At 40.1% G+C, this 21,444-nt stretch overlaps 1 protein-coding gene across 1 annotated transcript in view; it reads left to right on the plus strand.

Moving 5' to 3' along the window:
* GLI3 (GLI family zinc finger 3) overlaps window positions 1–21,444 on the plus strand; it is a 208,151-nt gene that overhangs the window by 11,596 nt on the left and 175,111 nt on the right. Inside the window, exon 2 of the mRNA XM_008498278.2 lies at window positions 4,327–4,489. Within this exon, the coding sequence (XP_008496500.2) occupies window positions 4,366–4,489 (124 nt within the window). The 5' untranslated portion in view covers window positions 4,327–4,365. The remainder of the gene's footprint in view (window positions 1–4,326; window positions 4,490–21,444) is intronic.

Genomic DNA, 21,444 nt, shown 5'->3' on the forward strand with positions numbered 1-21,444 from the left:
GAGGCACAATTTTATGACCAGCATACATAAGGATGGAAAATTACATAATTTCAGTTTGCTTGAAAGAATTTTTTGTTCAAAATACATTTCCAACATATTGTCATTTGTTGAGACTTGTTTTAAGAGAGAGTTTTCCTCATTGAACAAGTTCATTCCAGTAGCTTGTTCCTAAAATTCCTCCAATTTAGCTGTGTCCCTGCCCATGCAGGGGAGTTTGAACAAGATGATCTTTAGGGACTCTTCCAACTGAAACCACTCTGTGATTCTATGATTAATATGGAATTGGTGAAAGTTTACCTTTGTGGTCTAAAGAGAAGAGATACACCTGCAGGCAGGTTGGTGTTTTGAGAGGGATTAGATTTGATACGGGAATCTGGAGTTAATTGTGCAGTGGGTTCAGGCTTTAGGGAAATTGCAGAGGGTTCAAGCATGGTTGAATGGGAAAAAACCATGAATGTTTGCTTTCAGGAAGGAATGTTTATCCCTCTATTTACCTATGAAAATTCAGGCTTTTGCCCATATACTCTTACAGCATTATCTTGCTATTCATTCTCATAGACATGGTGACAGAATCGAGCTTTCTGGTTTTTTGAAAGCAGAGCTCCTTGCTGCAGACAAATACATAATGTCTAAAGCCTGGGGGCAGGAACAGGGAACTTGCTGACCCACATGCTGGTGAGGGCCATGTGTGCTGACATACAAAATACTTCGTATTTTAATGTGAATTTGATGTCAGGCTAGCTGATTTTCAGAATGCATGCTGATAGGGGTTAGCAGCTAGTGAAAAGTCTTCACTTTAAAAAAAAATTTTTTTATTTTTTAGACTGCAGTTTTCATATTTCAGTACAATTTCTGAGGCAAAATAAAAGCCACAGCTAAAATTAAGGAGAATGAGTCTAGAAGGCATGTGTGTCTGGTTTGTATTTCCAGTTCGGGTTCAAGTTCATCTTCAGGAAAAAATTAAATTTTTGGGCCACCATGTTAATTTCCAGTTGACTGCTTCCCTATTGGGCATTCTTGGCAAAACATACCAAAACACTTATCTCTAATTACTACTCCTGCCATCTCTCCTGGCTTTCCTTACTTTCCCAGCCATGCATACCACCATGTAGTTGATAAGGCACTGGAGTGTAACTGGAGCTGCTGTAATTCTTGCAGACAGAGTTGCCACACGTGCATGTGTAGGCTGGGAGCAGAGGAAGGAAGGCAGGCACAGGAGGGAATGTGCTGAGGCCATTACCTTGTGGAGCAGGGTGCAGAGCCAAGGAAGAAAGTTTACTCCTGTGGTGTTTCCTCTTCCATGCTGACACGAATAAAAACAGCCTTCTGTGGGTAAGCTGAGCAGACGTGAAGCAGAACAGGTACCAAGAACAGATGTTTATATTAGCTCATGGCCAATTCTGCAGTTTTCTGACCAAAAATTAGCTTTAAGCCGCAATGTAAAGCCCTGTTCCATACCATCATCCACACTAGGTAGCATAAAACAGGAAAGTGATAGAGACTGGAGGGAAATGTGGAAGTATGTCTGCTAGTCTTCCTCTATTAAAGAAAACAATCCCACCAATGAGATTTTTCTAGTGTTTTGGTCAGCAAACGATAAAAAATAGCCAAGAGAATGGGTGGATGCCAGTCAGAGCAGCCACTTGTTGCTCATGAGTTACAGATGTCCCAAGGATGCTTTTTAGGAGATTATGGCAGTGTTAACTCCTTACTGTGCCTTCATCTTCCTTTTCTGAGCAGTCGTAGGGTCAGATTGTAATAGAGGTCCTGTCCTGCCACGGCAGAGAGGGGAAGGGGGTGGAGATAAGTGAGGGCTCTGTGCTCGCATCTGCACAGACATCTCCGTGGCAGGAGGTGGTGGAACTGCTGTAGATACCTGTCATCATTTTTGTGACCTTTGCCCAAATGTTTCATGCTGCTCCACTGGCCTTGTGAAATGGGGGTGGCATATGGGGCTGCTTCCTCTCTATTTGAGTGGGGAGCTTAATTGTTTCCTTTCATGGCTTCTAGGCAAAAGAAACAGCCTTATGAACTGAGGAGAGAAGAAAATGGGGCACAAATTCTGCAGCTTCCCCCTCCAAGCTTCAGACAATCAAACTCTTTGATGTCAATGAAAATGCCATCTGAATAGCAGACATGGTCCTTAAAAGGCAAAACACAAGAAAAATAACCACAACTGAAAACATATAGCTTTTAAAAATCCTTTGGAGACATCATAGAGAGCTAATGATTTTTAGAGAATATCAGATATCTCAAAGGAAGGTAGTCTGAGCACAAAGACTTGCTTACACAGTGTCCAGAGTCTGGGTAGAGGCAGATTTTGATAGTTATGTTGTTAGGGCTGTACAGAGAAAACGTGCATGTTGTGGTCAGTGTGGAGTAAAGAACTTGGTAGCAATGCCAGCATCCTCCCAGTTTCTGCCGATGTAAGGGACTGAAAACACTGGGTTTATATGGTAACTGACCAAAGCTGTGGATTTATGAGGTGTACAAGGGGAAAATGAGAGAAAGCATATGAGAGATTTGGAAAGGTGCTATTTACAAAGCTTATATGAGATCTCTCCTCAAGGAGGTTTGTGCATTGCTGGGTACAAGTGAGGGCTGCTGCAAGTTGGGTATTGCTATATCTCTCCTTCACATTTGGAGGTGTCTGACATTCCCCTTCATGTTCTAGTGGGAAGTTGTTTTGGAGAACATAATAATGTTTATAGTACTTTCATAGGTAGATCTTGAAAGTACTCATGTAAGTACACTGTCATGGTAGGCAGAGCTTTGTTATTCCTGTTTTTAGCAAGAAAGGATCTTGGGAAGAAGAATCTGAAGCCAGGTTAGATCAGTAAGGGGCAGAGAGTCTCTGATATCTCGGTCTATTTTCTGGCTATGCTGCTTAGCTAAATAATGATTCATTTAGTGATTGGGCTCTTCTTTGATCCCCACTATATAACAATGAGGCTTTGGAGTGTTTTATTGTGCTATTAAAAAGAACTCCTACTAGGGAGGTGGGAAGGGGAAGGTTTACTAGACAGCTGTGTTTGTGATAAATTGGCTTTGTAGACTTCTTTTTTGTTTTGTTTTTTTGGTTTTTTCCCTCCTTTTTTTTCATTTGTTCGTTTGGTTTGGGTTTTTTGCCTGTCAGAATTGGGGAAACAGGTTGCTAATGTAATTACACTTCATTATAGTTTACTTTGTGGCATATTTTGAAGTCTTTAGTGTTTTTACTCATTTAGATGTTGTTCTAGAACAGTGTGACTTCCTTCCGTTTCAGACCCCTCTAGCTAATGACTGCAGCGCTGCTCAGAGCTGAAAACCCTATTTTTATTTTATGTTGTTTGTGGATAGGATTATTTTCAAACTACTGAAGTACCCAGGTACTTCAGTTCCAAGCATGGTGTCTGCATAATTTGTGTACATGATTGGTGTAAAGCTGACTTGGACAGACTGGCATGTATCAAGTTAATCTTCAGACCAGTGCATGGAGATGCTTGCGTTCTTCAGAGCCTAAGATCCTTGAGATCTTGGGGCCCAGTGTGGATACACTGCTGCACAAAAGCCTTTCAGAAGCTTGTGGGCTTCTTGGCAGGAATGTCAAAGCTCTGAGAATAAGGAGGAGTGGTCTTCAGGGTATATAATTAATGAATTGCTGGAGATGACACTGAGAACATCCAGGAAAGGCAGAACAAGCAGACATGCACCTCTTCAGAGTTTTCAATTTTCAGTGTGTTCCTGCAAAGAAAAGTGATCTCATTATCTGCCATTAGCAATAATATTTGCCTTTCCCTGTGGTTTTCAGGTTGTTGCTCCAATGCACTTTTGTTTGAGTTAGATTTCTGAACAAACAAAGTGAGAGATGTTTACATTGAGTAGGACAAGGTGTAGAGATAGACAAGGGAATTCTTGCTGCAGTGTGTTCGGATAGTGTGAATGTTGTAATTTAAATATTTGGCTTCTATAGTAAACTTGAAGGTCTGTCTTGATTTCTTTTGAGTTGTTCCAAGGTGCTCTGGGCATAGGAGAAAAATACTGGCTTTTCTCCCCTGTGTCCATGAAAACCTTTTAGACTTGAAAAAAATGGACTTTACCCATCAAGCAGCATAGTGGTTTGTGATCCTCTTTAAAGGCAAACATACTTATTTTTTGTGTGAGTGTTTCCTTAAATTCCTCGGGAATTCATGCATGCACACATAATTTGATTGGCATCCAGAAATGGCCTTTGGACTGCTAATTCAGTTTTGCTGCAGGCACTTCTTCAGGTGAGAGATGTGTGAGAGTTTTTGGTCTGAGCTTTCACATACTATTTAAATGTTATGGCTCTTTTGTTTCATTCAGGTATTAGTACAAGGAGAGCTGAAGTAATGAGAAGTCATCATGGAGGCACAGTCCCATAGCTCAACCACAACGGAGAAGAAAAAAGTGGAGAATTCCATCGTGAAATGCTCCAGTCGAACAGATGTCAGTGAGAAAGCTGTTGCCTCCAGCACAACTTCCAATGGTGAGTAACAGCAGGGATTTACTAGCAGCCAAACCTACGGTAATTTTATGTTCACTGCATTCCTTGTGAATTGAGCATTTGCACCTGGATCAGTGCTTGTTCTAAGGAGACGCTAAAGAAAAGAAGGGGGGGGTGGTGGTGGTAGTGGTGGAAAGTGGTAGGACACAAGGCCTGTTTTGGCATCAGGCATAGTCTTTTTCTTCCAGATGTTCTAATTTGAGATGTAAATGTGTTAAGTGATTTATTATAGGAAGTTCCTGTTTTTTGGTGTTTTGGAAACTGTCTTGATTAGCCTGGCAGAATTTGCAAGTGCTTTGCATTTAGCCATTGAAATCTCTTATGCTCGTTAAATAATTAGTTATTACAAAAGAGACAGAAGTAGCTCTTTCAGAATTGATGTAAAATATTACTTTTCTTCTTTTACAAATAAACTTGCTCCTCAGAAGGGCTGATGCCCCCTCCTCACCAAAGTTCTGTAATGGCCAGGAGAAATATATCAGTCTAAGAGTGTGTCCTCCCATGAATTAATTTTGAAGTTGTGACTGTACAGCTTGTAGCTTTGCAAAACTGGAGTAGTTTGCTTAATTCTCCCCAGAGATTATTTCACTTGACAATTTTACATATTCTCTGCCTCTCAGGAGAGTGCGTAATTCCCATCTCTGTCCCTTTCAGTGTAAGAGAGGATTGAGTGTATTGGTCCCTTCTAATGCAAAACTCCATTTGCATTAGGAAAGAAAATAGCAAAGGTGTGTTTGAACCTGTGAATTTTGGATAGCTGCAGTTTAACTGTTGTTTTTTTGCACATCAGTCTAATAACGGTTAAAAATTGGTTAAAAATGTCTTTCTGCACAGTTTGGAGTTCAGGTGTGTTCCTGGCAAAACATTTTCTGTTCACCTTTTCTGCTTCCATCATCCTCACTCATCTGGGTTTGTGGTCCAGGTCAGGTTCTCACTTCGATATCTTGAAGAAAGGTTTTTGCTTTCTCAAAGAAACTTGTACCTCCCATTAGACTAAAGTAGAAAATACACGAATCCTACAGCCTTACTAGAGGGGAATCTCTGTGGGTCAGTAAAATTAGATGGCACATGTCCCAGTATCCTTCTGTATGACTGAACATCAGATTCAAAGCAAACTCAGCACCTGCTGATCTACTGGTGGAGTTGATCCCCGCGAGAGTATAGAAACTCTTGAGCAGCTATGGAAAAAGTTACATCAGTTTTGTAAGGCATATGAAATTAGATCCTCAGCTGGTGTAAGTCTGTACAGATCCATTGCTGTCAATAGAATTACAGTGGTTTGCATGAGCTGAAGAACTCCCTATTGTATTTTTTTTTTTTTTGTAATAGGATTTTCCACATTGGCCCAATTTTTCAAACAGATGCACACTTGAACACATATGCATATTCTTTGAAATGCCAGGGGTTTGTACTCAAACACAATACTGGCACAAGTCCTCTGATTGGGCTAGCTTTAACATTTTAATTAAACATTTAGCTTTAGAGGGCTAAAAATAAAGCCTTCAGGATGTCTACGCTTTTTCTGTTTTACCCCATGACCAAATAATTTTCTTTTTCTATTCTAACTTTTCCCTTTAATGGTAATACTAGTTCTTCACTACCTGCAAACTCTCAAGGGCAAATGATTCTAAGACTAATGAATTGTTGGAATGACTGGAAAGTTTTGTTACTGGAATTGTCTCTCATTGTGGAATGAGATGCTAGCACACATCCTAAGGCCCGAGGGCTCATCTGGTGAAGATAATGCCCGTTACCTTTTTTTTTCAGTGACTAAAGGTTGATCTTCCTAGTCTTTGTATTTAGGGAAGTCAGCAGCATCTCCAACCTTTGTGTTTCTTGTCAACCTCCATTTATAACCAAGAAAACAACTTTTCAGAAATACATGGTTGGGCTTCCAGGGATAAAAGATTCCATTCCTTCCTGGATATAAAAATTCCCTCTTAGTGTAGAAACTTCCTGGAGTATGTACCAAAACAAATGTGAAATCCAAAGCTTTAGGAACTTAAACATGAGTTTCACTGTTGCAGTGCTTTAAAGTTTTACTTCTTGCAGATGTGATTGTCTTGATAATGAATTTTGGTTACAAGGACCAATTTGCATGAAAGTTGGAGCTTACATTGCATTTGCATCTTTTGTTCTTTAATGGTGGAATGAGTGTTACAAGAAGAACTTCATCAGTTGATATAAGACACCACTCCTAAGCCACATGCAGCTTTTGTTGATTCAGTGCCTCTTCTTTTTCTTTTTGAGAGGACTGTGGTAATGTTAAATGGTGTGATTTGCATTTGAATGCTCTGTTAAACAAGGTAAGGTACTCTTAAAAATAACAAAAAGACGGAATGATTCTTGCTGTTTTTGTCAGAAAACTCTTCTGCCATTGCAGAGCAACATCTGCCTATCATACCAGTGTCACCTAGTAAGCATGTCTAGTATCAGTGCTTCTCTCTTGAAAAACACAGTAAACAGGACAGAAAATTACCAAAGTTTGCAGGTTAATGTAATTCAGGGACAGCTCTCTGAGGTGTCATGTGGAAACCAGTGTTTTCTCAGTACCTCTGTTGTTCTCTGAGCCAGTCAGAATTTGGATCATAAGCAGATTGAGAGCTGTTATTGGTTTACTGCAAACCTCACCATGAGAAAAAACAAAGAAAATGCCTTTATGCCCACAACTCCCCAAAATAACATACCTGGTAGCAGAATCTATGTTAAAATCAATGTCGAGTTTTAAATCACATGATGTGCAAACTGGCTTTTGAAGACCATGGTGTAAATCTAGGTGCAAGGGAAAGTGGGAAAGGTGACATGGGAGGGCAGCTTGTGTCTTAACTGTAATTATTCAAGGCAAGTTATGAGGCCCAGACTTGTGGGTGCCCTTTGGAAGGTTCCATCTGCTCTGCAGACTCAAAGAGTAAGAAAACGTGGGCTGTAGTTCACGTTACCCACTTCTGCTGAGTTCCTGTCATTACTTAATACAAAAAAGATTTCTGCTTCCCTCACCTAACTACAAACTCTGACTGGATTGCTAAAATGCTTGCGCTGTGTTAGATTCTGTGACAGTGTTTCCATTATAAACTCCTAATTTCAAGGATTTATAGCTAAGCCATTAAAATGTGCTCCAGGCTGAAACATGTGGGGAAGGTTTTAGTGCTGGAGCAAATTAAAACATCTTTTAAAATACATATGATCAAAAAAGTAAAAAAGAAAAATTCGTAATTGGTAATAACTTATAAAAATCTTTGGTGTATTTTGATTCTGAGTGGGACTTTGTAATTTAGGACTACTCTTACTTTGTTTTGAATTAATTTTTGCAAGATTTTGATTTTTTTTTTTCTCTACTTTGTGTTTCATGTTGTGTATCTCAACCAAACAGCACCCAGTTTACTAGGATACATTTCTTTGCAAATTGTTCCTTTTACTCCTTCTTTGCTATTTTTACTGCTAGGCTAATATCCAAGGAGGGGAACAACTGCTAAAGAAAACTGCTAATGGAGATGTTAACTTACGAAACAGTCACCAGGGTCTCCAACATTTGTGTTTCTTGTCTACCTCCATGTATAACCAAGAAAACAACTTTTCAGGGATACATGGTTGGGCTTCATAGGGATAAAAGATTCCATTCCTTCCTGTATATAAAAATGCCCTCTTAGTGTAGAAACTTTCTGGAGCATTTACCAAAGCAAATGTTAAGTCCAAAGTTTGTGCTAGGACATAAAGTAAGATTGCTTTTGTGTATCTAATGATTTGATAGCTTCAGACTGATCTGCTTTGACAGAATAACAGCAACAAATAAATACTGTTTTCATGTCATGACTATGTTGCTGGTGTTACACCCGAGCAATGAGGCCAGTGTCCCTCACCACCTTGCTACCACAGTGCTGTGTTGTCGGGCCTTAGCTTCTCACAGGAGTGAATTCTTGCCTCTTTTTTTGAGACAAAGCAACATAAGACCCTGTTCCCTGCCATTTCAGTGCATGGATTTTGGTCATCATCCTGAAAGCTGCTGCATGCAAGCACAGTTTTCTATCAGGTTGCACGAGGAATTGCTTTCTGAAGAGAGTTATCCATTGATAACTCATTACAGTTAGTTTTGTGCTCCCTTTGGAGGGCCTTCACCTGGTGTTGCAAGTCTTAAAACCTGCTCTGCTAATCCTCTGTCGGATAACACAGTGCCTTCTGTAATTTCAAGTAATCCCAGAATTAAAAAAGAAAACTTCGGGTGAATTCTGCAAACACTGCAGAAGTCTGCCCGGTGACCTGCCTTGCTGAAGTGTGATGAACACCGACGTGGAGGCTTGATCTTGGCTTTTCCTCCGTGTGGCTGTGCCAGGGAATGCCAGGCTGTAGGGCGAGCAGCGTGCTGGGCTGCGCTTGGGATCAGGGGCTCGCCAAGTCCCTGTCAGGCTGAGCACTGAGCTGCCAAAGCAGAGAGCTCCCATCACTCTTCTCCCTGTGCTGCCCAAGCTGCTCCAGGACCCTCCTGCACCCCAGCACGGGCAGTTGCCAGCCCTCCCCGGTCTCAGCTCCAGTCCAGGCAGTGCTCACGTGAATGCTTTGCTTTTCACAGAGGAATGGTTCTGCTGGACCCAGTGTGAGCGTCTGCACGCTTAAAATGAGGCGGTCGCATAATGCTTTGCCAAGGCTTACTGCTCCCACTCTGTGCTCTGCTTTGTAGGTGAATCAGGTTTATTGTTGGGAGGAGTTGACCAAAAAACCCCATGCTAACTTAACAGAGCCCTCAGCTATATGCAGTTTACAGATTTTCACTAAATCTGTAGCATGGGTGTAATTAATTTTTCACTTTATTTTCCAAAGAGTAGAGAGTATTTCTGTGATGGATGAATTAATACTTTACAAGTCAAACCTCTGCTTTGTGGCACTGCTTGAAGAACATTATGGGATTATAATACTGTGTTAAACCCCGATGTGTATATACTGTTTGGCTCCTAAGTTTTGTCAGTGACTAAAATGCTTTCCTCTTTTGCACATTTCGGATCTAAACTGCTTTTTTTTAACGTTGCATTAAAACAATGCAGTTATTGTATAGGGACTCTTTTAGTGCCTGACAGGCAAGCACTTATTTTCAGTTTGATGTGTTTTGTCTAGTTTTTGACCCATGAGCTCGTTCCAGTGTAATCTGATATTTCTTATTAACCTATTACTCTGCCTTAAAAAAACCCCAAAAACCTAAACTAATTATAAACGTATGTAGGTTGTGGACTTGACTACTAGACTACCTTTATCAGAATTAGGTCGTTATTGAGAACATACTTTAAAGTGATAGAAAGCAGAAATTATTATCTTAATGGTAATGTAACCTAAAACCAGGCTTGATAGATGAATAAATGAGAGGAAGTTCATTCATCCACTTTGATTCTTTCTGAAGAAGAGCCAGCTTAATTTAGATCTTTTTTTTTTTCTTTTTTCTTCTTCTTAGTAGTTCTTTCAGGGTGGAATGAGGCAAGTGTTCACCAGTCTGCGACCCCTTAAGAATCACATTTCCTATCTAAACTTTCAGTTAGTTGCTTGTCCTTCTGCATGCTTTCAAGGTCACCATAAAATAGGTGTTAATCATAATACCCATTCTTGGCCCCCTTGTTGGACTGATGTGCTCAGATTCCCATTGAAAAGTCAGGGTTCAAAAGAGGTTGTAGATATCAAGAAATATTGCCTGTACTATTTTAGTGGCCTGCAAATTGAGTCCCAAATTGAGTATGAGACTTGATTTTGCAAAGTGATTAGGAGATGCCATTCTCCTCTCCTGAAATCAAAGGGGATGGAAGGGCCCTCTTAATTTCTTACTTTCATGCCAAGGAGGAAACAACATCCTGCAGTACTGGATATTACAAGTGACCATCTTCAAAGTATAGGTTTTTCAGAGGGTTTTGTTCTTCAGCAAGACAAATATTGCAAGTAATTCCTATCTGTAATGGTGGAATACATCAGCATGAAAAGTGAGAGTAGAATTGTCACATGTTGTAGAGCAGAAAAGTACCCTTCTGTTCTAATAATTGTGGCCAGGTCCTAAGTGAATAACTGAGGGAAGGTACCTATCCTTGGGGAGGATGAACTCTCCTGATGCTTGAAGCATTGGAGGTTGTAATTAAGTGGGGACTGCATGGCTTTGGATATTGTAATCTGATGTGAGTAGCTGATTAAATACATGTTCATTCAGAGTAATGCACCTGTGGTACTTTATGCTTACTAGTTTCACTCATCAAGTTAGAATTTAGTGTAGACTGTAATAACTCATTCTGCCTAATACTATTTTCTGGTGTTCCTCAGTGAGCCAGCCCTGCCCCCTTACCCTGCTCTAAACCCACCCATCTGCAAATGCAGTGGAGTATTGCTTCATTAATTCTGCTGAGATTTCGCCCCTTTTTTTTCTCCTCTCCCCTCCCTGCAGTAGTTAATAGTGTAAGGGATATTAAATGTCAATCCTCCTGTATCCCTTTGCAAGTTCCAGGGAGAGATGATTGAGTGGCTTATCCTCGCAATCACTGTAATCAGTAAGTAATGACTTAACATCCTGCTGGATAACACGAGGTGGAATTGGGAGAAAACATTAGCTAGCAGCAGAAGTTTGCCACCTGGACGAGGTGGAGGTTAAATTTAGGGAATTATACACTGGGGAGATGTTTTTCTTCCTGAAAAACAAAACATCTCCCCCTCTCTCTCCCCCCACCCTCCAAGCAACTGTATTGCAGTTGTACCTGATATAATAGTTAAAAGGTTTAAAATGGGTTTCTGCAGTATGGCAACTCTGCCATGCTCTGTAGTGCTTTGCAAGAGTCCAGTATCAATCAAATCTCCAAAGTTCAGGCTTTGCAGCCCTCAGCACTGGGGAAGAGGAAGCAACCAAGAGGCTTGATTTTTGTTAAGAAAAAGGCTGTTGGCACCTGAAGCTTCAGTGATCTTGTTAGCTTTCCAGAAAAGGGCTTGCTTACTGCTGTTAACTGCTGGCCTCTGGGGAAGATACCCTAAAAGTGGAAGGACCTCCTAATGACCTTTCACTGCTGTGCCAGCCTGTGCCAAAGCAGGGAGACTGGATGTCAGCAGCGTGGCTGCCCCAAGCAGTGGAACCTTCCTCCCTGCTGCTGGAAATGGTGTCAACAAACAGTCCTCCCCAGGGGGCTGGGTAGAATTGGATGGGCTCTAAAAAAATAAAAGTAGAAACCTCTCATATCTGTGTCCTGAAGAGGAGCACAGATTTGGGAATCTGAAAGTGAAGGAGCTATGTGGAATAACTCTTCTTAAAGTAAATAAAAAGAAAACGTAAAAATCCTTCTAATTGACTGAAAACTAGGCAATCCCTCTGGCAAGCATAGTCTTTGGCTTTAAGCTGTGTAAATTAAGGCAGTTGCAGTAATTAAATTACTTAGCAGGTTTTCAAGTGGCATTTGTCTTTTCTCTTCTAGATGTTTTCTGTTTCATATCTGTCTCCAGTTAAGATGAAATAATCAAGCATCATTGGTGCCTTTGATTATATTTATTTATTTTTATTGCCGGAAGATACAAAACCTCATCTTGGCTTAGTAGAATTAGTAGAAATTGTTTAACTAAACACATATGCCAATAAGTGGGAAAAGTATGCTTAGGCTATGGTATGTGATTATGTAAAGGAGGGATGTATTAAAACTACATTCTTTGTATTCTTTCCAAGCCATACCTCATTATTTTGGGGTGAGGGTGGGAGGGATATGCATTCTTTTGCCATCCTAACTAAGGGAGAATAAGATTGATTTTATTGCTGTGTTATTATCTTGTTTCACATTGAAAGTCTTTGCCTTTGATGTATACTGCAAGTGGTCACAATTTAATTTGCAGATTCTGTTTTTGTTTGTAAAGCAGGCAATTCAGAAAAATGTTAATTTACTTGTAAATGTGATCTGGACCTACTGATGAATGTATACTTCAAGTGTGCAGAGGCACTTTGGAAAAGAGAAATACACAGGAAATACTGGGTTTTGTTATTATTATTTTTTTTTTTAATTTCACTTGTAAGGCTTTATGGGTCACATTATCAAAAAGCAGTTCCTAATCTTATGCCTGCAGTCAGCTGGAGTCTTACTACACAGGAGCTGTGTGTGCACATTCTTTGCACATGCCAGCTGCTTAAAATACGCTGGTTTCCATTTCCATATTCATTTAATACAACTTTTCGTGCATGTTCCATGTGCAGCCAAGTGGAAATGTGGAAAACTTAAGTCCCACAAGCAATATCTTGAAAATGTGCCCAGATATCACAAACTAAAGGGACTTTTTAAATTCTGCTTAATAGAACAGACTGCTATTGATGGAGGTTTTCCTAAAATAAGATGACAATAAATTGCTGAAACTTAAGTTAGTGTTACAAACTGTTTGCTCTCTCTCTCTCACTCTCTCAGTCTCTCTCTGTCTCCCTCTGTCCCTGTCCTGTGCTTGCCTTTCTCTTCTTTTCCAGTGTAGGGGTTCATACATAACAATAGAGGATTTTGTAGAAAAGTTCCTCTGGGCCTGACTGGTAGTGTTTTCCCCTCCTCCTGGTCTCTCTCTTTTCTTCCCTTCTTTCTTTCCTTTCTCTTCTCTTTCTCTCTTTTTTCTTTTCTTTTCTTTTCTTTTCTTTTCTTTTCTTTTCTTTTCTTTTCTTTTCTTTTCTTTTCTTTTCTTTTCTTTTCTTTTCTTTTCTTTTCTTTTCTTTTCTTTTCTTTTCTTTCTTTTTTTTTTTTTTTCCTTTTTTTTTTTCCCTTTTTCTTTCTTTCTTTTAGTTTTCAGAAAGTTGAGTTCCATCCCAATTACTAAATCTTTGGAGACCATTCCCACATGGTTCTGTAAATGGTAGCTTCATCCTGAGTTCTTTCATCTCTTTTCCTGCTCTCCTGGCTTGACAGTTGAAAAGGTCTGACTGTGCCACACAATGGTTTGATTGGTTTCTCTAGGGGAGGCTTTACCCTGCCTCATCATTCGCCAGGCAGGTGGACCAGAAAGTCTCTTGATTCTTTTGTTGCCTCTCAAAGTCCGAGGTCTTTGACTGAATAAATCCTCCGTCATGGGATAATTTGCTAAAAGGAGACTGAAAGATGTGAGAGAAAAGCCTCACTACTTGGGTGCTGAATTAATGAAATAACTGGGCCTTGGAGTTTGCAATTGAAAAATCACCAGGAATGCAATGGGTGGAGACAGGCTTCAGAATGCAAGCCCGTTACTTCCCTGTAATAAACTATGAGAGCTTTAAATGATACTAATAAATACAGCGGCTCGCCTGGCCGCCTCCGATTATTTGCATTTGCAGCCCTGTTCGGAGGGGGAAGCCCGAGCAGAATAAAAGCGGTTTTGGTGCAGCGCCTAGTTAGTCATTAGATTATTACGAGGGGCTGGAAAGAATTCCATATGACAGAACTAGGGTTGAGTTAACACAGGACGAAAAGTAATTTACAGATAGGCTGTCCTCAGCCATCTTCGTAGCCCCTGATAAGGTTTCATTTCAGAATGGATAGGCGACATTTCCACTTACGGGCCCATTCTGCGACACCTGTGATAACAGCTTCTGGATCCTAATTGAAATTGGTTTCAAAATGGATTTTCACTTTTCTCTGTCTGTGGAAAATATTGAATGGACTCAGAGCTGCCACAGAGAATCCCAGACCTTGGAAAATGGAGCAAGAAGCCGGGATCATCTTTCATAACTCTGTCGATGATATGACAGTTTTGTTATCTGTCCTATTAATGAAATCATTGATCACCTGATGAGGGAGATAATAAACTACATTTTTGCTGCTGTTCAGGAAGCTCAATTAGATTTTTTTAAAATACAGATGGGGGGGAAAACCAAGCCAAAACAATGGAGTGAATGTTTTCCACGTCTGTTTTCAACTTTGCTTTTCTTGAAGATTTTTAGATTGAAGAAGTCTCTGAGTCTGTAAAATGCTGACTGCAGCCTGAGCTTAATGAAAGTAAAAAGGGAAAAAAAAAAAATAAAAGCAAACTTGGTGCTCACGTTAGGACTTGGTCATTGTTTTTTGTTTTTAACAATCCGCACTAAGTAAATAACACTTAAGTCCTAGTAAGTGCCATGGAAACTCAGATGAACTGAGAAACAATGGAGCTCAATTTTAGCTGAAGTGGGATTAGTGATCCGGACTTTCTGAATGCCCTGATGCGGACAAAGGCCGGTGCTAAGTGTAGCGAACACTTGCCGTGAGGCTGGTTTTCCTGAAAATTAGTTCTTCTTTACAAACAGGCATCAGCCTTTGGTTATTAAAGCTTCTCAGGCAGTCTGGAAAAATTAAGTTACTGTTTAGGTTGGTTTTTTTTTTTTTTTTTTGGCTTGATAAGATTTTTAAATGCAAGCAAAAATAATAAACTGCCTGCTTGGGCTAAAATGTTTGTGCAGACTATTCTAAAAACCTTTCAGGTTTTATTTTCAGTGGTTTTTCCTTTGCTGTTTTCTAATTATTGGGGAAAAAGATTAATCTGTTGTTTGTGCTTGGTTGCTCTGGAATGTGTGCTGTATTCGTTGAGGAAGGTGGGAAGGGATAGCTTTTATGAAGAGAGATGCCGGTGACTTCTCATATTTCACTGTGAATTGTATCCTAGGTGTTTCTTCAGTCCCTTCACTGGTGTGGGTCAATCTATCCCCCTTTTTAAGCTTGAAAGGGGAGCTCTGATCAAAGGCTTGAATGATGTCACTGATCTCTGGTGATTGATTAGGAACAGAAGTTCTGGAGCATTTTGCATGTCCGCCTTCTCCTTATCACTTCAAATCCATTAGTGCCTACCCATTAGGGTAGCTTTCAATCAGGGGAAAAATAACCCACACATATATATATATATATTTATGTGCACCCTTCATGTGTAGTATATTTAGAGAAAAGGAACAGGAGACTGCATAGGCTTTGTGTTCTGAGTTTTAAATGTATTTTTCCTTTTTGTAAAAGAAAACTATTTTTATTGGGCTTTGTTGATACAGGGAATATGTATTAATTGCTGGACTCTTCGATGCAGTTCTCCTCTATTCTTCTGCAGCTGCTTTCACAGATGCAAATCCACATAGGTCTCTGTTTTCAGTGGATTTTGGGCTGTTTTACCTTCATTTACTGTAGTTTTCCCAGAGAGGAATGTTGCCCCTGCTTGTTATTTCTTTGCTGTGCCTGTGATGCACAGTAAGATCCTCTCTGTGTGTCAGTTGCTTAGAGGTATTTTTTTAATTAGAGATTGAAAAATAAATATTTTAAATGTGCATGTCTTGGAAGTCCGGAGTTAGCAAGAACATATTTTGAGCTGTTAAGAGAAAATTTCTTTTATTTGTTAGGGAGGAGCATTCCTCTGAGTCTTGGTGGTGCGGGAGGTCAGGCAGTGGGGTTTGCTCGTGTGTGTGTAAGGATGGTGTGTGTCAGCAAGCAGAACAGAGCTTGACTTCACTGTGGTATAGATGAGGAAGATTGTTGGTGTGAAGCTGGGGTCCAATCCTATATATCCCACTTGAACAGCAGATTGGGATTTAAATAAGAGACTAAAAAATCAGCACAGTCTTTAAAAATCTTGATTTAATTAATATTCTGGTAAATTAAAGCTTTCAGTACATATGATAATTCCAAATGTTAATTTTATTTTGTCTCTCTCTTTTCCCCTTTCTTTTTGGTAGGTTGGTTCATTTCTGTCTCTCTCAAATCTCCTTCCCTCTCTCTTCTACTGTTGTGCATTTCACACCAGGAGATGACAAGTCTTGTGATAGCAGCAGAAGCAATTGAAAGAAAATAAAAAGAGAGTTCTTTTTCTCTGGTGCTGGCCCATGAACATACCGTAAAAATTGGATTAGACACACCTAGAGTTGGGATTGATTGCATCTTGAGTGGGAAATTAGAACATCTGAAAAATTCCTTTTTGGATGGAACAGAAGCCCAAGAAGGAAAAGTTGGATGGAAACCAGAGAAGAACTGTAAATCACTATTAAAGTTACTTCCTTTGGTTTACCATTGGCTGTCAAAGAAAATTGCCTGAGGGTTGTTTATAGCTAATTCCCTCTATAGAAAACCTCAATTTGTGGACTGGCCTCTGAATGGGATTGATAACTGTTTATAGACCAGGATGGGTATCTAAAGATAACAGATAATGCAAATGAGCCTTTTTTTGATAAGCCAGGGAGGCAATTATGGATACAACTTGGTTGATGGATTTTAGAGAGCCTTTTCACAGATTATAGATGATTTTTCTTTTTTTTTCATTATAGTTTTCTTAGCTGTGTTAGGAAAACAAAATTTAAGTCCTTCAAATAGAACTAGAAAGATAGAGTGGCTGATAAAACCACCTTTTCTACCACTCGTAAACATAGCGAATTAGATTAAAAACATAGGCAGTCCTCAGCCTTCTGTGGGAGAAATATGATTTGATAAAAACTCATGTTTAATATTCAATTTATGGTTTCATCTGAAGCGTGTAAACCTAGATGTCCCATGGGAGTTCACAGCCCACTCCAACTTTAATTCAGATAAAATGCTCCTCATAAACTGTCTTCCTGCTTTTATTGTCAAATTTGTATTTTTGCTGGAGAGCAGGATGATGGAGGTTGGACCCTGCAAGTTGCTTAAGGCTCCCTGGGGTGCTCGGTACCTATGACAATTAAGCCTTTACCCCTGGGCAAAGCTGTGTGGAGTGGGCTCCTGAGGAAGATGCACCATGTGGCATCTCTCTCTCTGCTCCACCAATCTTCTCATTGGAAATACCACTGGGAAGCCACAGCTTCTCGCAGCCAGGAGACCTGTGGCTGGGGATGTCTGAGAGGAAGCTTGGTCTGCTCTGCCCACCTCAGTGCCAGCAGTCTGAGCCCACTGATTCTGTGTGTCACTGGGATGTCCCCGTCCCCTGCCCCAGGACTGTGTGCTTCCCTACCCCTTGGGGTTTGTGGGGCTGCCCCAGAGGGGCAGAGCTGCCTGCTCCCTGTAGCTTGGGGACAACTATCCCTTTCTGGGGTAAGGGCTCAAAATGGGGGAGTAGGACTTGCAGGGTCCATAGTGAGATGGGTGAGACAAAATGAAATGTGTAAAAGGTCATAATTTTGTGTTGTTCTTCAGTGGTAAAACTGAGGTTTATTTCATTTAGGGCTTCAGTCCACAACTCACTGAAGTACTGAGAAGATTTTTAGCAACTCTAAGTAGTCCAGGCTTTAGATATTTAATCCTATGTGTTGCTTCCCTGTCTCCTTACTCAAGGTCTTTTAATTGGTTTCCATCAGTGGGACATCTGAGCTTCTGACACCCTTGATTGCTGAATTATAACCTTCATCTCTGCAAGCTGATATCTCAGGACCTATTCCTGGAAATGTGCTTTCTGTTGCATATGTCCCATTTGCAAGCTCTTCTGTATGATCAGAAAAAAACAAGAATAACTGTGACTTAATTCCCATGCAGTTGTAATAAATACAGTGAATCCTTGCAGTTTTAGCTACTCCAGGTTTCAGGGATTTGTTAAGATAAAACTTTGTTTCTGTTGTGGAGCCATTGGCAGAACTGCCATTGACTCCTACCGGAGCAGCATGGGAATCCTTTCATTTTAGTTGTTACTTATATATTTAGACACAGGCTACTATAAAACTGTTCTGTTTTTCACAGCTGTTTCCAGTGCCTCTATAATGGATCACACCTCTAAACTGGAAAGCAAAACTGAAAACAGCACAGTTTTGCTTTGAGGAATAGCGGACTTTTATGCTATTATCTGAACATTATTTTAAACTTTCTGAATATGTCTATGATTAATTATTTCTTACCTTCAGAGAGTTTTGGCTGAAAGGTTAGAGTGAATGGACATTGACATCTTTTAAACTCCAGGAAGGGTACAGGATCACAGTAACTGCCAAAAAAACTTCTGGAGTCCCTCAGGGGCTTTCTCCCAATTTCATTCCCAACATTCATCCCAGCCTAATTCAGTGTCATGTTTTCTAAGTATTAGTCGAGGCAAAATATTTATGGCAGGTTTTATTTTCACTTTTATGTGTATCAGCATTTTCTGACAGTCTCCCTGAACTTAACATATCTGTTTCAATACACCATTTTGTTTGCTGACATGGTGGAGGTTAATGTTGCATTATATACAAGTGGAAACAATTTAAAAATCCTGTTCTCATCTTTGAATGCTTTCTCTTGATTTTTCAGAGGCTAGAGGGAGGTAGGTTGGTTTTGCTTCTTTAATTCCTGAGGACCTTTTTTCTTCAGCCATCTAACATAGGACAATTAAAGCCTTACATTTGTTTCCCTTTGTGCCACAAATTTATTTTTTTATTTTCTCTGAGGAACAGCCTCAGTATGAAGAATAACAAAACATCTCATGTAATAAAAATATTTCAAGGGGCTGTGATTTATTGTTACATTTATCTTCTAAGCTCAAAACAGATGCTGAAAATAAGCCTTCTTTTAAAAAAGTAATGCTTATTAGGGAACAAGAACAAAGACAACAAAAATTCCACTAGATATTTACGAGAGAGAGAAAGAGTGAAAGAAATGAAGAAAGGCAGGACCTAAAGAAAAAGGAGGAAGAAATGGTGTGAAGGAAAGAAAGAGAAAGCTCTCTGCTTCTTTGTGGTGCTCCTGTTTAAACATATTTTAAAATTTTAGCATTGTTGTTCATGGGACAGTACTTTAAGCACAGAGGTGTAAGAGCTTGTATGTAGGCACAAGGTAGTGGTTACAGAGATTTTTTTGTAATATGTGAATCTCAGAAAAACATGGTATTTCAGACTCCTTAATTATGGGGAAAAATGTTACCTTTAGACATAAATATTAGTCATGAAGGTAGAGAAACAGGAGCTTTATGTTTGAGTGCCTGAACATAATTAAATCTGCCTTTTCTGTGTCCTCAGTTGGCCAGGCTTACTGGTTTGGATTTACATTGCTGACCCTCTGAGATACATAGACTCTTTGGTTAAGTGAAGGCAGAACCTCAGCCCAATGAAAGAACAGAGTAGGACATGGGCATGGTGTTAACTGTTGGCTTTTTGCAGTCCCAGATAGGTCAGACTTTATGAGCATGTTGGTCAGCAGGGGTGTCATGCACATCCTTGGGGTCTGCAGGTCTCAGACATGGTCTGGCTGTGTGCAGTATTGCCTTGTACAGATGCTTCTGGTTTTCCAGGCATCTTAGCGACTGTGGAAATGAAGTCCTTGGCAGTTTGGTTGTGAGAGCTCCCTGTCTTGCAGGATTAAATCTGTTTTAACATGGGATGTACCTAAACAATGAGAAGTTTAGAGCAGTTTAAACAAAAGCCTTCATTCTGTTGGGCTTTTGTTTGGTTCAGTAATAAAGGGAGCAGTGCAATTGCTTCTACTCGGTTCTCCTGGAGGAGTCGCAGAGGGCAGCAGTGTGTATATCTCAGGCTATCAAGCTCCCATTCAAAGAGAGAGTGTTCAGAACTTAGCAGCAGTTAATTCTTCTTTAAAATGTGAAGAGTCCTTGAAGTTAGGGAGGTTTTAAGTAAAGTAAAGGCAAGCCATGAGGAGGAATGAAATGATCTCACTGAAAATCTGTTTCCTAGGTTTCTGTCCCTTTTGCTTGTTCTGGAGGTCAAGCAGGATCAGTTTCCAACCTGAAAAGTGAGACATAACCTGGTAACATTGCTCCTTCATCTGTTCCCTTTTTCTAGGTAGTTCCATGCAGTCTAAACTCTTTTAAGAAGTGAGCAGGGACTTGGCTTATGTGATTACTATGATGTGGTCCCAATTTATTTCAAGGAATGGATCTGAAAGGGAAAGATGGAAGGAGCCGGAAAGGGAAAAGGAGATTTGCAGTACTATCATTAAACTCCTTGGGTGTTTTTGTTTTTCAAGTTGGGATCTGGTAAGCTATTTTAGCTTTTTAAAAACACTCAGATGGTTTCTAATAATAAATATGTTTTGTTGCAGTGCTCGAGGTGAATGAAGGCAGGGTAAAGGAGGAGGATGTTTTACATTTCAGTGTTTTAGGAAATAAAAATTAGCGAACACTAATAGGTGCCTGTTCTTTCCCATTCTCTATTAAAACGCATGGGATGTGAATCAAATAGTTTTATTCAGCAGTCAGCATTTTAGCTACCTTGAAGTGGGAGACTGCAGGCAGTTGGATAAATTCTCTGGAAAGTGGCCCAGTTTCACTGCTGCTTATATAATCTTGCCTGTATCCTCTGGGGAATACTGTTTTGTAACATGCCCTGTCAGGATGAGTATCCCTATGTTCCCTGTAGCGCTGGGATGCCAGAAGTGGATGAGAGGTGGTGGTAATTTTGACTGCTGTCTCTTCATTTCTCTCTCTCTCTCTCTCTCCTTTCTGGGGTTAACAAGAGTCAGTCATTAGGAACCTTTGCCAAATCAGGGTGCTGCCTCTCTGTTTTGCTGTAATCTGAAAATAACATGCAGCGTACATTACTCATGATAAGCAGTTATGGTTGAGTTAAAAATTATTTTGCAATTGCTATGGTTTTGAAATTGCCTAAATGATAGTTAAACTTGTTGTGGAGCCAGCATAATTAAGGATATGTAAGTGACTCCCTTATTAGACCGCCTTCTTCTTGAGTTTCAAGAAGCAAGTCATCACAACTTGTTTGTATTATGCTGGTGTTTTATCTCTGCAGATGTGTGTTCAGCTCTTGGCTGTACTACACAGTTAAGATGGGATTTGAGGTCTTGTCCATACCTCTTTTAGATAGCTGTTCCTGTCAGAAGGAAATGCCTGAGAGCTTCACAGTTTCAAGACCAGTGCTGTAAATTCACTGTGGGGGCAGATGAAATGGTTGTGAATCTCAAAGCACTGCAGAGTGGGCCTTCTTGTCTTTTGTCACGGTGGTAGGACTGGGAAACACCTGTTTGTGGAGACAAACACCTTTTTTTTTTCTCTTATGAACACACATGCAAATTCGCACTGCCACCTGCAGACGAGTGCATGTTGGGTGGCACCTCCACATGTTCCAGTTTACCACTGCATCTTTCCGCTTGGGTTTA

Source organism: Calypte anna, chromosome 2 (genome assembly GCF_003957555.1).
Source record: "Calypte anna isolate BGI_N300 chromosome 2, bCalAnn1_v1.p, whole genome shotgun sequence".
Taxonomy (NCBI): domain Eukaryota; kingdom Metazoa; phylum Chordata; class Aves; order Apodiformes; family Trochilidae; genus Calypte; species Calypte anna.